At 46.7% G+C, this 23,609-nt stretch overlaps 1 protein-coding gene across 2 annotated transcripts in view; it reads left to right on the forward strand.

The window, feature by feature from the left end:
• RHBDL3 (rhomboid like 3) overlaps nucleotides 1-23,609 on the forward strand; it is a 531,476-nt gene that overhangs the window by 55,210 nt on the left and 452,657 nt on the right. Inside the window, exon 2 of one of the 2 annotated variants that reach the window (XM_085617225.1) lies at nucleotides 5,927-5,950. The exons of the other annotated variant lie outside the window; for it this stretch is intronic. Coding sequence (XP_085473351.1) covers nucleotides 5,927-5,950 — 24 coding nt within the window. The remainder of the gene's footprint in view (nucleotides 1-5,926; nucleotides 5,951-23,609) is intronic. 2 annotated transcript variants of the gene reach the window in all.

Here is a 23,609-nt window from a genome sequence, read left to right on the forward strand (position 1 = left end):
GGTACTGAGCTTAATGACCAAATTCAGAAAACAGCGGAGGAAAAGAAGATCCTTCAACAATTTAAAACCTTTGCAGCAAAAATATTTTATTTACAGAGGAAGCTAGCACAATCCACGCAGTGGTCACTCCATTCCCTTCGAGGCCGGGCTTGTGTTAGAGTGCTGCGCTGGGTGAAAAGACCTGACCGCAGGTATCAGAACCCCAAAATCATGACTATGAACTGCAGATGGCGGGGGCAAAACCTGCATTAGATTTATCAAGGGCACGAAGGTACATTTCTAGATGTTTTTTCCTTTGCATATTACAATGCAGACCTGCTGAAGATGAACCTATTTGTGGGTACATGATGGGCCCTCTCTTCTCTCCATACCCGGCAATCTGATGACAGATTAGATAAAGTATATTCAAGATTTTAGATTGGATCCCCACGTGTTTAAGTTTGGGTTGATGTAAGAATTGAGAATATGTAATACATATGTATACTTAAAGGATGTTTCTCACAGTCATGGAACATTAGCATTCCTCTTAAATGTTGAATATTGCTGCGCCTTTGTTATGCGTAATGCACAACAGATGTAATAGCAATGTGGAATAATGGAAATAATCATTAAAATAGCATTTTGTTTTAAGTGTAGTAATAAAAATGGTATTCTATAGAGTTGAAAGAAGAACCACATCCTTGTTACAAGAGGCCCCAGTGTCAAAGGATTCAGTAAAGAAGGACTATTTTCTAAAATGAGTAACAAACCTGTTGGAAAAAGGTGCAATCACTGAGGTCCCTTTCCCACAAAGAACTCAAGGGATGTACTCGATTTTTTTGCGCCCAAATTGAATGGAAACTACAGACTAGTGTTGGATTTAAAATGGCAGAGTCCGTTTTTTCTCAATACCTCCTTTAGAAGGACAACTCTGCAGCAGGAGATTTCACTGTTGGCGGTAGAGGACTATAGGGTGACCCTTGATCTTCGGGAATCCTATTTTTATGTTCCTGTTTATCGAGAAAGTCAATCACTTCTAAGATTTGCAGTACCGGGCGTCATTTTCAGTTCAGAGTGCTTCCCTTTACACTATCAATGTCTACAAGGGCTTTGAGAAAGGTACTAGCACCATTACTTTTGGTATTACATCTGGAGGTGTTCAGATAATGTTGTACATAGATGACTGAAGCAAAACCAAAGGGGCTGATGGACGGAGTGTTGAACATTGCAAGCACTCACCCCCAGTCAACTGTTGTGGGTTTAAGCCCTCATCATTCTTTAGCTCACTCCGCCACAGATGTCATAGATGACTGGCACATTTTTTTCTCCTTCTTTTTCTAGAGCACAGAACCATGTGAAGAGGGTTGCCGAATGTCTCCACAGTCTGTTTTCTTCTAAGCCTCAAGTAATCAAACTTGAAACCAGACCAAGTCAAACTATTCACTGGGGCCCTATTCAACACATCGAGGTTTCTCGTGTTTCTTCTGGTAGTAAGGGCCCTGGCTTTGCAGGAAGCATTTACTGACCTTCTGTTCTGTCAAGAAGCACGAGCCAGGATGTTTCTGTGAGTACAGGGCCTGAAGGTGGGGACAACAGCAGTGGTTCCACAGGCTTGTCGCTATCAAAAACCGCTATCACCAGAGACACAACGTTTCGAGACCTTGAGTCCAGTGTTTCAAACACTAAGACAAAGTTTAGCTTAGCGGCTGGTGATGGAATGTATCCTCAAAGGAGTCACCCTATCTTCCCCGATCCCACTGGTAGTAACTACAGATGCAAGTCAGTGGGATGGGGAAGCAGCTCTTGGTGAAATTGAGTTAGATTTCTTTGGAGCCCTCCCGGTCTTAGAATTGGAGGAAATCCTCTACAATAGAGATGGTGTTGCATGCTTTTGCTCCTTTGATTCAGGAAAAAGCTGTTGCTGTGAGGACAGACAACCAGGTAGCCAAGAGCTATATAAATCGACTTGTGGAAATCAGAATGAGCATATATATAGCACAGCAAATATGCCTGTTGTTCTAGACCCACCTTTTCTCCGTAGTAGCAATGTATTTTCCAGACCAGGACTATTATCATGCAAGACAGTCTCATCCCGTCATTGGGGAATTCTGGGTTGAGGAGGGAAGCATTCCGACAACTTCCCGTGGTTAGACCTTTTTGCCGTCCAGTCCTCTACTCTTCGCTGCTATTGTACTTAATTGAGGGAGAGTCAAGCAGGAACAGTGGATGCCATGTCTTTCAAATGGCCAATGGGTCTCCTTTACAACTTTCCTCCCATGTTCCCACTCCCAAAGGTGCTTCAGAAGATTCAGGAGCAGAAGGTAACAATGATCCAAGGGCCTCCTTTTTTGGCCAAGGAGGGCATTGTTCTTGACTCTAATGCAGCTTTCATATCAGCAGGGCTTTCATTTCCTGCTATCTCTTCCTATGGTCATTTTCCTCAGTTGTCTTTCAGAGCGTTACAGGTCTATGCTCTTTCGGCGTAGTTCGACATTGAGAGGAGGGCGGCTACAAGAGCTAAGGTGTTCTTGAAAGATAGCCATTTCTATCCAACAGTCAAGGAATCTATCTACCTGGTGGCTAACTCAAAGCACTGTAATATTTTTTTTAAATTGTGTCTGCTGAAAAATCTTTATGCTGCCTCATGTTACCCTTTTAAATTATTAGCGTTTCTAGAGGATGGGTTTCAGAAAGACCTCTCTCCAGCTACTCTGTCCTCACCGCGGGAAGCCATTAACGGGTTTACTGAAGCCTTAAAAGATTATTCCAGGGTTGACCCATTGGTTAAGAGATGATTAGAGAGTTTTAGACTAAGAAATCCAGCCCAGCGTGCTATGGTTTCTCCATGTGGCTTACCAATGGTTTTGAAACGTTTACGAAAGCTTTTTTTTGAGCCGATAGAATCAGCAGTCTTGCAGTGGTTGACAGCTAAGGTTGGTTTTTTTTGTTACATTCACATCTGCCAGAAGGTTGGGAGAGTTGGGGCTCTTATGGCCTCTTCCCCTTGCAATAGGGTTTTCCAGGATAGGGTCATTCTAAGGTTAGACCCTAAATTCAAACTTAAGTAGCATCCCACTCCCAGTCTGTCAACAAACGAGGAAGGTGTTCCAATGTCATTGGATGTTAAAAGGGCGCTCCTCATTTAGCTAGAAGGGGTAAGGGGTTTCAGAAAGACAAATGTTCTGTTTGTGTCTTTTTGTTCGGCAAACAAAGGGGAGAGGCCATCCACGAGAACTCTCAGTAGATGGGCATGACAGGTGACTTCTAAAGCTTCCTTGTTTGTGCAACAACAGGAGCCTGGTTATGTTCAGAGGAAACCAGCGTTGCAGCATCTTGGATGGAGGCAAATGGTGTTCCCATGGTTGAGATATGTAGGGCAGCAACATGGTCTTCCACTAACAATGTTGTAAGACAGTAATGCCTGGAGTTGGGTGATTCTGTTACTTTGACTTCAGTGGTCCTTAAAGATGTTCTGTTGTAAATAGCAGTATTTGTGGCACTTGTATGATTACACGCCTATGCACGATAAAGGGGCACTAATTGCCTTCTTTCATTGAGGAATATCTGAACAAACTTTTGTATATTATTATAGTTTAGCTGACTGTGATGGGGAGGACGGGTTCTGGGGTAATGATTGTATTGCTCACCAGTAATCCTCATTACCTCAAACCTTAGACCTCCCCTTCACGGTCGGAATACCCACCCTCCCTGCCCTATTTATTCCTAAATAAAGCTGTGGTAAGACCCATGCCGGCGGGGAAGGAAGGAGTAGGTACTTATGATAAAGCGATCACCAGAATTTGGAAGAAAAAAAAGATCGGTAGGATGTCTGTCAGGGAGGCGGGATCCCTTATAGTGTAACTGATTGTGATGGGGAGGACGAAGGTTTCAGGTAATGAAGATTACTGGGAAGTAATAAAATCAAAACTGAGCATCCCATTTCCTTAAGCAGGAATATCATCAATAATGTTATAAAAGGCCTTATCTTTATAATATATCTGACCTTCACTAATACAGCAACAGTAATAGCAACACGTGCTCTCTTGCAGCAAGGTAATAACATCAGTAGTAAGTGATATCAATTCAGCATGACTTATCATTCAGATATGTGTAGATGTCATTTTATTTTGGGAATGCAATAATTGTGTTATCAAACAGCAGATTATAGGTTTCTGAAAACAAATTCAATTTCTTTAAATAAAAGTTAAGATTTCTTCAAAAGGCTCCACTTTTGCCTCGGAACCTCAGTTTTACAATTGTAATTTTTAGTAATTGGATCATGGTCACCAAATATAATTTTACAATTGTATTTCTTAGTAAATGTATATATATGTGTTCACATGTACAGCTACCTCACCTGGATAACTCTCACCTTGGTTCTCAATATATCACAATCACGTGCTATGGATGGCAAGCATCATGCCAGGGATGCCTTTAACATGCCAAGGATAGCCATCATTGTGGCAGGGTTGGCCATCATTCTGCCAGATACTACCATGAATATGCCACAGATTTTCACAATGTCAGAGACAGAGATGGTGACCCTCTCGTTGGTTTGGCTGTCAACCACCTGTATGACTGCAGCTGAGCACCCCTACCTCCTCTAATGCGCAGCGGGTGTCGCTGCTCAGCTCCAGAACCTCTGGATCACATAGTGAGCTGGGTCCAAGCCTGTGACCCACGTATTGACAGCCGGCATGCAACTGCGAGCTTTTATGCCACCGTTGAAGACCTCTGCATAAGTGAATAAAACAGATTGATCATAAAACCTATTCTGTAAGTACAATGCCAAGCCCAATGGGTGTATAATAAATACTGATCATTAGCACCCATGCGCTATGAGTATATAATACAAAGCATGTGCTCTATTAATCATCGTCTTATGTGATTAACAATAAGTGAATAGTAATAGATCTCGCTGTACCATGGGGTGATTTACCTGGCTCTGTTTATTTCAAACACGCGGTAGGCTGCCTAGTCAACTCATAACTGGTGCAAGGTACAGAGGTAATACCTTTGAGCGTGCAATTAAAACTAATGCTTTTATGTCCGCAATATAAAAACACAGAGAAGAAGCCTGCATAACTAAAACATAGACTGGTCATTAGAATGCATGCTACAGGTATAGAGAAATCCTAGTGCTTGAAATAGGCTGGTCATTAAACCCTGGCTATATGTTTAGAGAGGCATAGTGAGCATACTATAAAGGCTTGTGCTAGACCCCCTTCTATACGTTGTCCGGCAGCTCTAAAGAGTCTATTACGCAAGTACTGGGACAAGCCCTTTCACCCTTGTTATATGGACACAGAGAAGATCAAATGAGAGTTTAAGAAAGAATTCTCTCCAAACTCGGGCCATGCCAGTTGAAAGATGAAGTGTTAACTATGTATTGAAGGCCAGTGATTACTCGCACCAACAAGACAGTATCATTGGATCCCACTATGAAGATGTTTGTGCTGTTGTTGTGAGTGCTGTACAGATCTGCTCTGTCAAATCTTTTGAGAAATCTGTGTCAAAACCATTGTGAGTCATGAGTGCAGGGCTGTCGCGCCCATCTGGGGAGCCACAAGGAAAGAGAATCTTCCACTATCAAAGTTATCTTAGATAATTTTTATTCCCAAAATGTTCACACTCAGGGAATTGAATGAGTGGAAACGGGGTTAGCGCACTGACTGCAAGAGGAGAGGTAAAAAGAGGCAACTTCTTTGTTTTAAAGTTTGGGTGGTACAACTGTGCTTTTTGCAGATAATATGTGTTTCATTGCATTCAATGGAAGTTGATGACAATATATGTTTGAGATGTTAAACGTGTGGCAGGGTCAGTATTGACCCATGGTGTTGGTGTAGAGGGGATGTAGTGTTTGTTTTGAAGAATGTATAATACTATTTAATTTAATTTAACACAATTTCACGTTTTTCCTTTTCCCCTTTTATGCCTCTTACCCCAGCACTGGAAATCTCTGTTTGATCAGGTATGTACTTTGCTTTATCATGCCTACCGCTTCTTTTGTGGTACCAGGGCTTCTTAACAATTGATAATATACCAGTGTCTGTGTGGATTTTTTACTTTCAGCTCTCTGTACTCAGATCTTAACTTCCTATCTCTAACTAATCGGTTTTCTGTCTTGTTTGATCCTAAAGCGCCATAATATTGATTTTGCAATAAATGACTCTAAAATAGTTGCCTGATTCCTGAACACGCTTGCAAATGTCTAGCTCATACTGTCAGGAGTGAGTAGTTTTTCCAGTTTGTATGATTTTTCCTATACATTCAGGCCTATGAGGGCGTCTCACACCTGACAAAGGGCCTTTGAAATTTCTGCTAATTACCACATTGTTTTGGGGAATTTGGACATCGTATAATTTTCTCCTAAGAAAGTGTGTTGGTGTGCAATACTTAAAAGGGAAATAGAATCTAACGATATGTGTTGTGTTTACACTCCAACAACCTCTCCTCAGTAACTGTCAAGTGTGTACTTCGGCCTTAAATTTCTTCCAGTTTTTCTACTCTCCCTGGGCATTGCTGACTCTACATTTCACAAAACAAATTTGACACAGTGAGTTACTGCTCAATGTCCTTATAGACTAGTTGCCAAATTTGATTCCAAATTACACACCAATTTTTTGCTTCCTCTCGCTGATTGTGCAAATGGCTGCATCACTAAATCTCCAGTTGCAGGGGGTCGCAGAACGAACTGGCGAGTGACTATTAATTAAGCAGATCGCTATTTGAGACGCCCTCTTACTGGCTACAAACCAAGGGATGGTGACCTGCAAGGAAAAGCGGACCACCATCCCGGAGTTGGATTGCCAAAAGGGAATCTTTGTAAAACTAGTTTGTGTTGCTTTAAGAAAATCTGTTGGGGAAACCATTTGGGGTGGAGTGAGGGGGGCGGCAGGCAGTGGTCACCTTTGCGAATCAGTTTCCATCTTACTTTAAGTGTTGCTAACTGATCACTTAATTGCAACCGCAACAGCAGTCGCAAACATTGCTAAATCGCATTACGACTTAAAATTAGGAGGGGACTTCCCATTCACTTCCCGCCTGCTTGTTATTCGACTTTTCCAACTGACAAAATTGGTTTAGCACACAGAAAAAAAACCTTTTGCAGTCACAAACTGTGTAATTTTGCAAATGGCATGGTTTGCAACCGCATAATGACTTTGTACACCTGACCCATAATTCCTAAACCAGAGAGTTCCCCTCACAGCGCCGGAAAGAAATCAATGCACGGCGAATGCCACTGATTGTTATTTTTCTATATAGTACTGCTAAGCAAATTAATATGCATATCCTCCTTCTGAAGATGACCCTGTCTTCCAGAACGCGCTCGGGAGGTCTGGAGTGCAAACCTTATTATTTGAAAAAACGCTAAGTAGCTCTTTTCCTGCGAGTTCTTGTCAGAGTCGGTCAAATGGTGGTGTTATTTAAAACCACATTTAAATCTTAATCATTTTAAGACCACTCGCTCCAATTAAATTCTCTCTTCCTCTGTGTTCTTGTAGTTTCTAGGGAGAACCACATGGTAAGGAGAAGCGTATGAGGGAGAGAGTAACACCGAGCAAAGGGGTGTGGGTTTGCAGGAACATAGATGAGGGGTGGTGGAAGCACATGGTGGATAAATCAACACTGCTCAGGAGATTGTGGTGGTTTCCTTGAGGAGAAACAAATGATGAGGAATGCGGGGCTAGGTGTTTTATGGAGAGAAGCACACGAGAGAGAGAGAGAGCGACAGAGAACAGGGGCGAAGAAAGTACACAAGGGAGAGAGCAACACATAGTAAGGGGTCAAGGGATTTGGTGGGGAAAATGCCTAAGAGAGAGAGGTGGAAAACACATCCACTCACATGGAGTTCTTCACCAAAAAGTGAGCACAAATCTACTTGAAGTGAGCAGTGGAAGGATACAAGTCCAACAAAAAGGATGCTAAAGAGGCTATGCTCCAGGCGAGGGACAAGAACAAGATGTGACCAGGAAAACCATCACATACGAAATAAGCAAATAAGAATGACAATAAAACCAAACAGTGGTAACCAATGGGTTGCAATGTCATTTGCAACCAGCAAACTTGTGTTATCTGGTAGGTGAGACCTAAAAGCAACCACATGCTGCAGAAGGGAGTGAATGGACTGGGGCAGTGTGTGCTTTCAAGGTTGGGGCATGGCAGCACATTTAGCTCTGAAAGCAGCCCCCTAGCCTGCAGCCTGCTGTGAAGATGTTAGAGGGTCAGAGTGGTTAGTCTGGTCATGGTCTTGTGTGGTATTGTGGCACTTTACAGGTAACAGAGCAAGTGCAGCGATATGTACGTTCATGCTGCACCTTTTCAAGGTGAATAGATTTGGTTCTGATGCACTTCGGTCAAAAATATGGTTTTCCTTTTGAGGGGCAGTGCTTAGGAGATAGAGTACAGAACGCAGGGCGATATTTTGTCATGAGCAGTGTGGGTGTTTGGCCTGTTCAAGATGCACTTTAATGCCAAACGCTGTTGTGTGATCGTACCTCATGCTGTTCGGCTGCAGGAGTGACCTTCGGTTACATGACGCACATCTTTGCAGAGAGACGGCACCTGAGGGGTGGACAGGAGTTGACTGAGTCCAATGCCTTAATACAAAGTGAACGACCACTCATGCATATGGGGGATGGCCCCTAAAGTTCACTCAATTCGGCCACTTTACAGATATATGTATTTGTATGATTTATTAAGCGTAGTCTTGTGACAGGAGCCACTTCACAGCGCTTTTGGTTTGTGAAAGTAGATTTTGGCTAACCCTTTCTATTTTCTCAGCTGCGGGGCGGGGGGGGGGGGGGCGGGGGGGGGTCCATGGGCGGCGTTAGGGGTCGCCCGGCTACTCTTTGGCTGACTTCAGCAATGGTTTGTCTTGCGGTCTTCGGTGGTTCTTCTGCCTCTAGAGGAGGAGGGCTGGGGCAGTCCCATACGAGCATCTGGAAGAAGGGCAGACGTCTTTGAACAGACTTGTTTTCAATTCTTTCTTAAACACGGACTATACAGATATTGAATATGTGTGTGCCCTGGTATCCGTGAGGAGCGTTCCTGTAAGATTCACGCCTAACAGTGGCTGGACTCTGGTTCTGCGGCTTAATGTTCAACCAGCTTGGAATGCACGGGCATCCGGAGCGGGCTGAGGGGTTCCCCGCGAGGTACCCTCGTGGTTAGAGGAAACTCCCGCCTCTTTTTACTTGCAGGAATGTACCGGGCTGGGGTTTGAAACATTCTTCCTCGGTGTTTACCGACTATTACACGTTGGCACTTAAATTGTTTGCTGCTGCGGTGCACAGCCTCGGCCCTCGCCAAGTAGGCAGAGAACAAGCCCGCGTTTTAGTTCTGCGTCAAGAGGAGAAGAGGGCGGGGTTTCCAGGCACTCCGAGTCCTCGCACCCCCTTTCCACGAGTGAGGATATAAAGTGAAAAGGAGCACCCTTCCAGGAGCACAGTAGTTTTTTTTAGTTATGAAAATCCCCCTGTAAATGTCAGCAGCCATTTGTCCCACCGCACAAAACACCCCAGGCTGAAGCGCTGGGTACACTCCGCCGCCGGGCCGCCGCCAGGGAGCACAGTGCGGACGGACAGCGAAGCTGACCTTGAAGTCAGCGAAAACCACGCTTTGGCTCCACAGAGAGCGCCGTCTCTCCTTCTCACAGTGGCCGATAATGTTGAGATTACTCAAACCAAATGTGTCCATTTAATCAGTTGGAATAAAAAAGCGGGCTCTTCCCTCCTGTGATTTGAAACTGGGACTAACAGGTTAAGTGCAGAGTTCAGCAGCAGACACTGAACCCGCTGAGCCAATTGCATCGAATCTTCCCCATAACTAAAAGCCGCTTAACAATACAAGGAGGAAAATTAGATTTGCCCTTAAGGATCCTCACCTGCGTTCTCGAGTTTTCGTTTTTATGAATAATGAAAATAAACTGCCGCTGTAGGCGAGCGTGGCAGCCATAGCTTCGCGGTTTCATACCACTCGAAATGCAACCAGGAATCAACTAGTGGCAGCCATTTTATTTTATAAACTGTGATTGGATCAACGACTGAGCACAGTTCCAATTTGTGGATTATGGGCGACATACATTTCTGCAGCAGCAGGTGCATTAACCCATGGTGTTATTTTCATGTATGCACCCATTGTATGTAAGCAGACGATTCCCTTTTCAGGAACACATGTTGACAATATAAATGCTTTTTATTGTTCGCCTTTTTAATCTTACACTGTCCAAACTCCAAAGCAAGCCAATGGGCAAATACACTCCCATCTTTTAGGTGCGTTCGCAGATGCAGTCAAGGGCCTGGCTGACAGGCTGAAGAGGAGACGCTGCAGAGAAGAGCCTCGAAGGCAGAGTCCTTTGATGGCCAACACGCGGGGTAATCCATGGCCGCGCCATGCCTCGGAGACTAATCCTATTTACATTTGTCAGCGCGAGCCAAGGCGCGGGACAAACTCTGAAAAGGGAGCGAGACCAGGGGGTCGCATACATTAGCCTGTCGTGTGGGAGCGCCACGGAGCACCTGCCCCCGGCCGGCACGACGACGAGGTGGGGGCCGGGCTGACAGCTGGGGCCCCGTCTGAGCAGAGGGAGCGTGTGTCGCGTGGGGCTCCGAGGTCCTCACTCCACGGATCACACGATGAATGGGCCCGGAGAGGGCGCATTGTGCGCGACAAAGACAGTGACCCGGGGCCTCCCGGGGCCTGTCAGTGCCCGCCGTCACAGGTGCCAAACGGAGGCAGGGCCTGCCTACAGCCACAAAGCCCTCTTTGCCACCCCTTCGAGGGGCTTCTGACCTCTGGCACACCGTTAGATAGGGCCAGTATTAGGGGGTGCCAAATAACCCGGTGTGACTGAGGAACAGCGCGTTTTTCAGCACCACGCACGCTCGCGTCCAACAACATAAACTTTGAGTCTTGGATCACTCCAGTAGCACAGTATGAAATTACAATGGTTCTAGGAGGAAGGAATTCACAGGACAGGAAGCATGCGGTTTCTGGCGAACCATGGCCTTCTGGTAAACACACGAAGGGCTTCATTGGTGGGATGTTGGTGTGGGGCAGCAGAGCGAGGCACCTGGCGGCGCTGCCCTGCGCCAAAGTGAAAGGGCAGGAATGCACCGTATTTATGCAATATGGCGCATTACTGTCCCTTTCCATGCGCTGGTGCCGATTCGGCAGATGGCACCAGCGTAGGCACCATGGTGCCGGGGTCCCTCCATTGCAGGCAGGATTGTATTTGTGCAGAAAGGGACACCTTCCTGCACAAAAAACAATCCTAAAATATGTTTCCTTTTTTATGCAGCACACGTAGAAAGAGGAAACAAACATTGGCATAGCCAATAGGTCTCGGCTTCGGGACCTTAGGAGTGGTTGGTCATGCAGCGGGGGTAGGAGAGGACTGGGGCAGTGCGCTAGGTACTCTACTCGTGGAGGGTAGGAAAGAGGTAGACGAGCTCGTGAGCAGGAGCACGTAGTGGTCTTAAGCACAACTACATTAACTCTGGGAGTTCAAACTTCTCAATAACTTTGTGTTATCTTTGGTCAAACTTGTGCATGATATTTGAAGCAATCTATTAACCGTCGCCCACATGGCATCCGTCAACTTGAAGATGCAAGCATTACCTCTCAACTACCTCTGACCGTGGGGATTGGGGCACCATTCACACGACACACCAATGCCTGTTCCTTATAGACACAGGGCACCTCTTTTTGCTTTCCAGCTCCTATCTGATATCCTAGCCGCTTGAAGTGCATATTTCTTACTACATGTAACTTGTCAGTACTGGAGTGTCGCATATGTGCCGTGTATGTTCTATGGGAGTCCTTACTCACAACTGATGCTCAGTGAGATTGTAACATAAGCACTCTTTTAAAAGTGGTCTGGAGAAGAAGCGTGTACCTAGGTAACAAACTCCGTGTTGATCTGCACCACGGTGAGGGTGAGCACCTTCCTGCCACCGCCCTGCGGAGAAGGGGCTGCGATCGCCGCCGCCATGGTCTCTGTTCTAAGCAGTACCCGGCGAGCATGAACTCAGATGCCCTAGTTAGTGTACCTGCCACGCGCCGGGACACACAATCTGATGCAGTTTTACTCTACCAAGCAGGAGCCCCTGCACAGGTGCCGAGACTAGGCCATACAGCAGCTGGAAGCTGGAAGCTGGAAACACAGCAAAAGCGCCCTCCCTCACCCCCCCCCCCCCACCCACTAGATTCATTGGGCGGCAGGAGTGGAACAGCGTGTGAGGGGATGGTGGATGGGGGGTTTGCACAGGGTAGGCGTGGTCGGGTGGCTTTAAAGTGTGTCGGGTGGGTGTTCTATAAGGAAAAGGCCCCCCCTAAAATTGCTTAAAGGTCCAAGAGAAGGGGGGAGAAAACAAAAGGGAAACAATAGAAATCCCTATCAGAACCTATATTGCTTTTGGAAAGACCTATTCAGGTTCATATCCTGCCAACAAAGAATCTTATAGTAGGAAACACATTAGGTACAAAATAATTTTTAAACTCATTTTATTTTTTCATTTTTTAAAATTCTTCTTCAATAGTAACATCAAATGCTTTATACATAATAGACATATATTGCATATAATCTATTGTTTGTCGGGTGGGTGTTGTCAATGCAGGTCAGGTATGCGCAAATGCTGGGAAATGGCAGGGCGGCAATTGGGCGCCATTCAGAGAGGAGGGAGGTTTTGCCGGGCTGGGCCCATTAACACATGGCTATGTGTGAAGAGTTAGAAGGACTACAGAGGGTTCAATGAGCGGGGTCAGCAGGTGGGGTGTGGAAAGTTAGGGCACACATTTGGATAGGTGGGTAATGTGTGGAAGAGCGGCACAAGAGGAAAATATAAAAAGCTGTCTCTCGTGGACATCGTAAAAAATGGTACTTGTGGGCACTGAGGGGCACAGTCGCATTGGGCCAGAAAAGCACAACTAGAGCTAAATGGGGGGGGAGGGGGGGTGTAATTCTTCCAGCAATAGGCAGAGCAGAGATGCAGTGGTCCTACGATATGGGTAAAAAAATAACAGAGCCTTACTAACAAGTGAATAGTCTTCAAAGACCTCTGAAGTACTCGGGTGCGGCTGGCAGCTCAAAAACTGTCTGTGCGTGGGTCCGGGAAGCTGCTGGGGCTGACACACATGACTGGGGGTAGGGGGAGGCTGAACCCCTTTGAGCCCTATGGGCGCTGCCCGCCTACAGTGGGCTGTGCACGAATCAGGCACTGCTGGGCACTCACAATTTACAGATAATATTTGAAGTTCTTCCCAGAGGGCAGTGTGAGGAGCTGGAATCGGGGAAAGGGTGACATCCCGGCACCCTATAAGGTATTTCAGGTCCTCCTGACTTCAAGCTTGCACTTTTCACAAGCGCCTACTACGAACCCACATTTCATACAAGCAGCTAAAGGCCGCCCAGTTCATAAAGGGCACTATACAAGAAAGTGCCAACAAGGTGCTCATGTTTTCATATAGTGTATTGTTAAATCACAATTATAAATTAATAAACTGATATATTATAAATGACTCCATGTACCATAAAAGCCCAGAAGGCATTAATGTATGAATGTACATTTTAACCATTAATATAATATATATAGAAATATATTTGTTACAGCTTCATTCTTCCTCAAAATCCAAAATAAATAAGGATAAACGTAGATAAAATATGAAAAGAATAAATATGGATAAGTATAGACTGAAGTGTAAAAAAGCATACCCTAAAAACCGGACACCCTGTTTATAAAGTGCTAAAGCTCTGTACAGGTGCTCAGCATCCCTTTAAGCAGATTAAATTGACCCGGGTTTCTGGGAGCTCTTTCCACTATTTAATAACTTCATATAATGCAAGGGTCTGCTGTATACTCAGACGTGGCGGCGTCTCAGAGCAACATATAGATTTTAGAAAATGTGCCTCAAACTTCTAAAGAGGAATTTGACTGTATCTGTCCTCCTAGTATTTGGTAAAAGGGCCGGGTGGTCCTAAAGCCACGGCCTGGCACTATTAGAATTGGCAGCTCTGCCCCTTCCATGAACACTGATCAGTAGCTTGACAGGGTGCAGACCTTACACCCTCCAGCCTTGGGAGACATTTTTTAAATAGTCTCAATACTGCATGTCGAACCAGTTGCCATGCCATGAATGCTCCATTGTGAAACATCCAATGAATTAGCACAAGAAGGTATAAAGTCTGGACTTCACAGGGCACAAAGAGACTCCCCATGTTGTAAAGCTTTCACAATGCCTTGAAGTCAGTGCAGCTCATTGCTTCTATCCTTTTGTGCTGCAGATCACTCACTGACCTCTCGCCGTTTGGAAGAGGCATTTTACCTCTGGTGTACATGCCCCGGTTTCTGGGGGGGCAGGTCTTGCAACATGTTAGATTTGCTTCATAGAGGAGCCCCTCTTCCTGCTCCACGTGAGGGTCTTGATTCCCCTCCCTGTAGTCTTCAGTTCTGGTTGTCCTAGGGTGACCAACTGGCATTGGTGCAAATTCAGGACAGTGAGTGTAAAAATTCAGGACAAAGGGTCAAAATTCAGGACACAAATTCAGGACAGGAGGTCAAAATTCAGGACACAAATTCAGGACAGGAGGTCAAAATTCAGGACAAACCTTTAGGACAATAGGTAAGTTTTACAGACACATCAGAGGAGGTCACGCAATAGTATATAAGTAAGCCCAGCCATATCCAAACATATTCAACCATTTGCAAACCTATCCATCATGTATCCTTCCATCTATCATTTCACTCATCCATCCCTTCATCCATTCTCCCACTCATCATTCCATTATCCATCTATCCACCCTTTCACCCTATCCATCGGTACACTCATCCATCCACTCTTCTACCCATCCATCCATTCACTCATCCATCCAGCCATTTACCCTTTCAGTCATCCATCCATCCTCGCTTGCTCTCTCTATCGACCTTTTCACTTAGCCATCCTTCCTTCCATCCATCCACCCACCCATCCATCTACTCATCCACTCATGAATCCATCCATTGACCCCATCACTCATCCATCCTTTCTCATCCATCTATCCTTTCACTCCTTCACTCATCTATTCATCCTTTTGTCCATCTACCCTCCCTTTCACTCACTTATCCATCCTTACATCCACCCTTTCACTCATCCGTCCATCCATTCACCTTTGCACTTATCAATTCATCAATCCATCCATCATTTAACTCATCCATCCACCCACTCACTCACTCATCATCCACCTTTTCACTCATCCATCCACCCTTTTACCCATCCAGCTACCCTTCCACCCATACATTCAGCTATTTACCTTTTCTCTCATCCATCCCTCCACTCACTCATCAATCCATCTATTCAATCTTTCATTCGTCCATTCACCCTTTCACTAATTCATCCAGCCATCCCTTCACTTACTCACTCGCCCAACTTTTCATATTAATTTTGAGCTGAGCCTTTTTGAGAAGAGGCCCATCAAGAACTTCACCCTCGCTGCAGGAGCCATTCCAGGACTGGGACAGAAGCCACCCAGGGCGGAGACGGGATCCACCACAGGGGGGGACAGGAGCCATCACAGCCGGTAGGGGGGGAGAGGGGGGAGGGGAAACAGGAGCCACCTCACGGGGGGGGGGGGCAGGAGCCTTCACTGGGGTGGTAGGAGCCATCTCAGGAGGGGGAACAGGATCTACCAGGGTGGGCACAGGGGTGGGCATGCAGTATTCTAGTATCATCTTGGTCTCTTCCAGGGTGGGGTAGGGATCCTCACCCCCTCCGGGACAGGACAAAGAGAAGACAGGCTCTCTTTCCAAAATGTTAGTTTTGCCATCCCCCACTGTGATGTACTCTACTTAAAGGAGATACTCTAAGAGAACTGATTTAACTGATTGTCCTCCATACTTTGTTAATCAGTGTGGGTGCGATTGCGCTATTTCTTTTTTTTTTATGTATTACATTATAGACTGCATGTTTGAAGAACCGAGGTTTGCTTACAATTTAGTGACAGTAATTAAGTTCTGTGAAGAGAACCACGTGCTGCCTCGGTGTAATCAGGGCCGGTTCTAGTGTGTTTGAGGCCCTGGGCAGGAATGGAATGTGTGAGGCCCCTCTAAATTGCAGAGACATGACGCATTCAGGGCTGTTTGCATCTGAATAGATGCCCCTGATCCTGAAGCTGCAGCCCCTCCCTCTCAGTCACCTTCAAGCACCTCTTAACAGCTCATCAAGGGCTGAAGGTGTGAGGGTTGACATCCCGCTGGGCCTCTCCAATGCTGCTGGGTATCTGAGCTTTGGTACAGCATCAAGTCTATTACACCCGACCTCACCAGCATCGGAGTCAAGCAGGGAGGTGGGTGTAAACTGTGCCGGCTTAGGGTGGTGCGACCGGTGCCTGGTTAAAATTACAGACAAATGGCGTCTGTTAAAGAATCCTTCACGGACAACGGACAGACGGCCGAAATCACGGACTGTCCGTGAAATTTACGGACGGTTGATCACCCTAGGTTGTCCTTCTGGTCGTGTATCCTGTGGAGACAGGGTAACTGCAGCCTGGGGTGATCCCCGTGCATTCAGTGACGGAGAACCCAACGGGTAGGAGAGGAATAAGAACAAAGTGTAGAAGAAGAACTTTTAAAGATGCCCACTGGACTCCTCTCTCTGCCCTCTGGTCTCTTCAGGGTTGCAACATTGTGAGCACGTGGATATATGCATTCATCTTTGCTCCCGCGAGCTCTGGTGATATCCAGCGGGCGTGATGGGAGTGCAGTGCTTGGGGTCGTGGTAGTGCCCTGGGCACCCTTGGCCGTCCTCGTTGACTTACCTTATCAATGCCGCTGTTGAGCGGGTTGGCTTGGGCAATGATCACCTATGTACGAAAAAGCAGGATGTTCCCGGTATGTCTGCTGTGGTCTCTAGAACCCTGTGCTTTGTATTATGCTACCTATGTAAGAAAGCGTTTCAGCGCCCTATCTAGGGATAGTAGGCGCTATATAAATGTTGCATTACAATACCAGGTCTCCTAATGGCTCTCTCTGCCTCCGCTTCTGAGCTAGGGCCGGCACAGGGCACGGCCCCTCCACTGGAGGGCGCACCTCTGTCCGCGCTCTGGTTCAGTTCTTGAGCGGGAGGTGGTATGCGGAAGCGCCCCCGACATGTGTGCCGGAAGTTGATACCATCTAGCCTGGGCGGTAGTGAAGACTCCACCTTTTAGTCGGAGTCACATGGCCCCGTCGGTGATATATTCCAGCTTCCCTCTGCTTCCCCTGCTGGGAGGATCTCACAGTTTTTTTTCCATTTCCGATTATCAGTAGTCTATTCCGCGCAGTGTGGCCTCTGCAGTCTGCTGAGGGAAATATTCCCAGCGGCATAAACCATAGAAAGTGTCGTTCTGTGCCATCACAGGTCCATGTTCATACTGGGGGACCTCCATCACCGAATGCCACTGAGCTCCGGGCAGAGTTTGGGGGCGCATGGCTTGTGATCACAGCATGTTGCAGGCCCATTCATTGTGCGAGATGTTGCTCCTTGAAAAGCAAAACACCTGCAATGTCTGTCGCGTTTTACCGCGGAAAATACCAAACTTCGCCCCAAACCACCTGGCAGGTGCTGTGACCGCTTGACTTGGGTCTATAGTACTCCAGGGGGGCACTTGTGATGGCACCGAGATGTGGCGCAAAGTAGACAAAACCACATGCCAATGTCTGGAGGGTCTGTTTCTTTTTTAAGACACGCACCCCTATTATGCATTCACTATGATGATTTATTTACAACTTACAATGAGTAAAACGTTGTTTTACATATTGTGGGTTTAATCCTCCAATCAGAACACGTTTCCAGCTCTGTTGTAAGTGGAAATGAATCTTGCACCAAGTCTGCATTTTACTCGGTCTGCTGGCCGGCCTGGGAAGCCCTTGAACATCAGGCGTTATCCCACAGTGGTCCACGGACTGCGGCAAGATTGTCAGCCTCCACAGAAGTGGCCGGAGGTTCCTGCCACAGCTATTCTAATTGGTTGCCAGCAGCTAATCGGTATGGGCCTTACACATAGGCTTATTTTGTCTGGCTGAAAAGGAGGCCAGTCAGAAAGAAAAAAAAACATTACTGGTTCCCCCTTTTAACAAATTTGAATAGGTTCCTATGTCCAGAATTCTCCCTTTTGGCTACATTTTTCAGCCAAGGCTAGGTATGAGAATGTGAGGCGCAAAAATGCATTAGCACAACAAACTTTTATTTTGCTGTTGGAGAATTGCTTTGCCTTGCACCACCAGGCACCAGTAGAGAGCCATGGGCCTCCTTGTGTCCCCCCCCCCATGCATGAACAGATGTAAAGAGGCTGGTATGAGTGGAGCTAAGGCTGAGCTCGAAAAGACAGATAGGCAGGATCAGAACACTTCTGTTAGTGAGAATAAAACTCTGCATCTGAACTGTACTGCTGCCAATGCTACAGTCAGGGCTTTAAGTGGGCCGGGTCCCACCGGTGCTGAGCACTGGCAGTTTTGTAAAGGGCCTCCAAACGGGTCTCTATCAGGCTCTGTTTTGTGCCCTGGCACAGGCGGTCCGTTTTTTCCGGACTGCAGTTACAGCAGGCACATCGATGTGCGCTGCTCACACTGCTCACTTCTCACTAGTGGGGAAGCTGCGCATGTCATGCCAGGTGAGTGGTGATGGGGAAGGGAAATCCTTTAAATAGAGTCATTTTCTCTGTGGATTCCCCTTCTCTTTTTGAAACTCAGGAGCATCAACATTGTCCTGGTGTCACCAGGGATTTAAGTGGAAACTTTTTCAAAATCATATACAAGCCATAGTTGCTGTTTATTTATCTTATGCAAACAAGAACCATTGACAAAGCCAAAAGTTCTGACTTGTTGTAGGTATGATGTTACTTGTATCATATACCCGGCCTCGGTCCGTGCAGGTAACAGTGGCGAGGGGGGATTTTGAGGAATGATGCTGAGGGAAAATTGAATAATTAATTTTCCCTCTGCATCATCCCTCGAAATCCCACCATGCGGCTCCCCTGCCCTACGGACCGCGGCTGCATATATATGAATGCAAGGACAGAAACAGCAAAGTACAAGTCGGGCGGCACACTGAGCTAAGCACAGATTTTTAGCTTACGTGTTTTTAAGCCACGCCCTTAATTACACTGGCCTCGCCCCTTCGAGAGACCCCCCCCAGCTTTTTCATCCCACTTAAAGCCCTGGCTACAGTGATGCACAACGCCAGGTGCCCACTGCGTGCAGAACAGCCAATGCTCCCGTCATGCAGTGCCAATGCTCCCGTCATGCAGTGCCAATGCTCCCGTGATGCACATCACCCAGCGCTCCATGGAGGCACATCTTCTAGTCCTTGCCTGATATGTTTTGCCCAATGTTCCCCTAAGGTATACCAATAGTGCTTCTCTGGTGTACCTCACCTTATGCTCTGTTCTCCCCTACGGCGCTTCACCGTGTGCCCCTTGCTGCACGTCATCCTGTGCTCACTGATGCATTTTACCTTGTACCTTGTACTGCACATAACTGTGCATAACTGTCGGTCTGTGTGTTGATGCCTGGATTTGTGTTTGTCTCTGTGCATGGGTACCTGTATGCTGGTTGGACTTCATGAAAAACATGGAGCCTGCTGGTCTGTGTGCATGCAGTATTGTGGCATTTGTATCTATATTGAGCGTGCACTCTTCAAAAGCCAAACCTAATGAGTTTGTCAGTGCCTCGATGAATGCCTCATGCACTTTACCAAAGGTGTCTGAGGCATATTCCAGGAACAGGAAAAAAGAGAACACCACAGCGTCTCTTTAAGCACTTCAATGTGCCCCAATTTAGTTCAATGTCCTGTGCTGACTTCACAATTTGAAAAAATATCTAAGAAAGTGTCCTAGATACTTTATAAACCCGCACATTGCGGCACATCCGTACCCTGCACATCCCACCATGCCCCCTGATAATTCAAACATCAAATCAAAGTTAAAGAATAGGTTAAAAACATATTATCACGGACTTGTAAGTACGAACAGCCTTATGGAACACTTGCCAGAACATGACGAAACCAAACTAGATCAATCTTCTCTTAGTCAAAGCCCTAAAAAAGAGCTGAAGTCAAAAAGACCCAATCCTTTAGCTTAACTACCGTAGTCTTATTGGGAAGCCGCTTATATACTAATGTCAATGTCTGATGCCAGTGTTAATCAACAGAGATTGCATTATATAAACGTCAAGGGGTAAATGAACAAATATCACACCGGTGCCTGCAGACCAGCTTCTCTCGGCCACCATCTACTGACTGGGCCTTCATATTTGGTTTGGGTTTATGAAGTCTGTGCCAGATTATGGATCTAGAAAGCATAATCAGACTATGATGGGATTATTGAACCTAGCCTGCATTGAAATGTGCAACCTACTCCTGAGAATAGAAGATCGCCCAGATTGGAGAACTAACATCTGTCCATGGAATCCAGGCCAGATTATGTGTCCCACTCTGCATTCTGTGATTGTTGATCTACCAGTAAATTATGCAACATACCCATCATTATCAATCAATCAATCATTTGTAGAGCGCACTACTCACCCGTGAGGGTCTCAAGGTGCTGAGGGGGGTGGGGAGCTGCTACTGCTCGATCAACCAGGTCTTGAGAAGTCTCCCGAAGGTCAGCAGGTCCTGGGTCTGTTGCAGGTGGATGGGGAGGGTGTTCCATGTCTTGCGACGAGGTGGGAGAAGGATCTGCCGCCGGTGGTCGTTCGGTGGATGCGTGGAATGGTGGCGAGGGCGAGGTCAGCGGAGTGAAGCTGGCGGTTGGGAGTGTAGAAGGTGAGTCGTTTGTTGAGGTATGCTGGTCCGGCGTCGTGGAGTGCTTTGTGAGCGTGGGTGAGGAGCTTGAAGGTGATCCTCTTGTTGACGGGGAGCCAGTGCCGGTCCCTCAGGTGGGCAGTGATGTGGCTGTGGCGGGGATGTCGAGGATGAGGTGTGCGGAGGCGTTCTGTATGCGTTGGAGTCTCTTCTGGAGTTTGGCCATGGTTCCAGCGTAGAGGGCGTTGCCGTAGTCCAGCCTGCTGGTGACAAGTGCCTGGGTGACCGTCCTTCTGGTTCCGGTGGGGATCCATCTGTAGTTATGGAACCCACAACAAATTATAAACCTGCACTGGATTATGGAAACGCAACAAGAGGCTGGAGGCAGCAGTGAATTATGGAATAAATGCCAGATTATGGACACTGGGTAGTGTAAACCCCACTAAATTATGGAACTGACACCGTACCATAGACCTCACACCTTATTTTGCAAACGTGTTATGTATGGGGTTTGTTGAGGACTTGCACAGGCCAAAGTCGGTAACAGATGCTCATCATAGATCTTGCAACGGCTGGTGACCCTGGTTGTGACATCATCTTGGATTCTAGTGCCTCTAAGTATTGAAAGGGGCTGCTTGGCACCACCCTCGGACTTGAAAGGCACAGCCTTCACCATCCGGGCTCACTCCAGGCTGCCCCTTAAGTGACAAGCGTTCAGCACAATCAGTATTGCACCTGCTAAGGGAAATTGTTTGCCTTATCAGACATCTTTGGAAAGGGCATGCTGCATAAAGATGGCGTGGCGAGTTCACGTCAATTAAACGAGCACACGCCTGGGTGCATTCCTGTGCCCCCCTCCCGCGGCAGATTGCATTGCACCAGCAAGTGCCGTGTACAACTTCCCCCGGGCCTGCATTCGGCGGCACCGCTCACTCCCCGCGGTAGTAATCCGGTATACGTCATGTGAGTGATAGCATCAGTTATTACTGTGATCGAAGACGGACGTAGGCCCAGAGTGCCTTCAGATTACTTGCTCGCTGATAGGGCCGTGGCTGGCTGGTCTCCATGGAAACCGCGCCAGATGCCGAGCCTGCTCGGATGATTCTGCGGCTCCGCTATAACACGATCCCTCACGGCTCTTCCCGCCAGGGCACGCCGAAGGGAATGTCCTGAGGGCTGGGGAAGTGGAACATTGCTTCACAGGTAAACTGGATATGTTTCGCATTCGTCATGACGAGTGTCTGACACTTATCCAACTGCAGGCCACAGAATCCCACGGCCCGTAACTCACACCGCGGTCAGAATCATAGGAAAACTGAACGAGAACTCTCTGTAGACCTTATTTTATAGTTTTCTATAGCACGAACTCGACCCGAGGGGTGTTGAAAATTGAGCCGCCCTGTTCATGTTCGGCTACCAAAGCTTAGGCCGACAAAACACGAAAGAAACACCTTAAAGAAAGCACAGTAATAGGGCCATCCGGGCCAGCCTCTCGGATACCAAGCAAAGTACCAGGGATTCAGGAAAGAGCTGAAAACCTTACACTTTTAGAAAAGCCAACTAAAATGGTGCTACATCAGTATCCCTCTCTCAGAATCAAGAAAGCGACATGGATTTCCCGCATGGAGTCCCCGGTAGGGAGCCAACCACTTTACTGACAAGGAGAGACAGTCCCAGCCCCTTCCACTGGATCCAACATCCTACAGCATCAACTGATGCACCATCTAAAGTCAACCACACTAGGCAAACCCTTCCCATCACCGCAGAAGGAGAATGACACTAAGGCCAAGCGTATGGTTGATCAAGTCTGATATGGGTGGTAACTCCTGTTATGGCGCATACCGTAACCACTAGTTGTGCAATAAGCTCTTGTAGGAAGCTGGCTCTCCATATTCTGCCCTAAAAAGAAATACACTGTGTAGAGTCCAGTGGATCTTACAGAGGCTAAAGTAGATGATACCAACACTCTCTTTTGTGGTAGTGTAGGCAAGCAGTTTGAGTTATCAGAGGGTATTGCTAAGCATTTGCTGTAATCACAGAGGCAATAAATGAGACACACTAGGGGCCTCATTCATGAAAAGTGGCGCATCTCTGGGCAAAAACAGCGATGCAACCCTTTTCATAGCACCGTCCTTGTGACACCATGGGTGCGCCGTATTTACACTATGGAGTCCGTGGAGCAAGGATTTAACAGATACGTCAGGAATTCTGATGTATCTGGTGGCGCAATAATGATGCATTGTTGGAGTGTGTCGGGTAACTGACTCAACTCCAGCAATTGCACATGGGCAAGTTCCATGTGAAAAGCCCTGTATCACTCCTACCGCCTGCTTGAAGCAGGCATAAGGATTGTGATACAGTCAAGTCGTTGGAGTGGCGCATTGAAATCTCATAGATTTTACTGCATCACTTCTACGAGGTTTTTTTACATGGGAACGCCCTCCCTGCATACATTATACCTGATGCAGGTATAATGTAGCGCAGGCCTTTACAAAGTAATGTATCTGCCTAGATGGGTCACTTTGTAAATAGGGCACAGTGTGGCACATTGATTACGCTGCCACAACGTCACTGAAAAGTGACGCAACGGCTGCGCAAGGTTTTCATAAATAAGGCCCTGGGCGAGGAGCTAGGCTTATCAGAGGGTAGTGCTATGCATTTCTTGTACTCACAGAGGCAATAAATGTGACACACACTCCAAGAATAAGTCCAAGACCAATTTCGAAAAATAACACTTCTTTTTTTTTTATATATGTTGTAAAACTAAGAACTTAATTCAAAAGTAAGCACTGTTTTTGCTAGCAATTTGTACAGGTAAGTAAATGATTCAAACGTGTGCATCTTTCGGCACAGTGCAATTCTATGGGAGGAAAAGT

This window comes from Triturus cristatus, chromosome 7, assembly GCF_964204655.1.
Source record: "Triturus cristatus chromosome 7, aTriCri1.1, whole genome shotgun sequence".
In the NCBI taxonomy this organism is placed as follows: domain Eukaryota; kingdom Metazoa; phylum Chordata; class Amphibia; order Caudata; family Salamandridae; genus Triturus; species Triturus cristatus.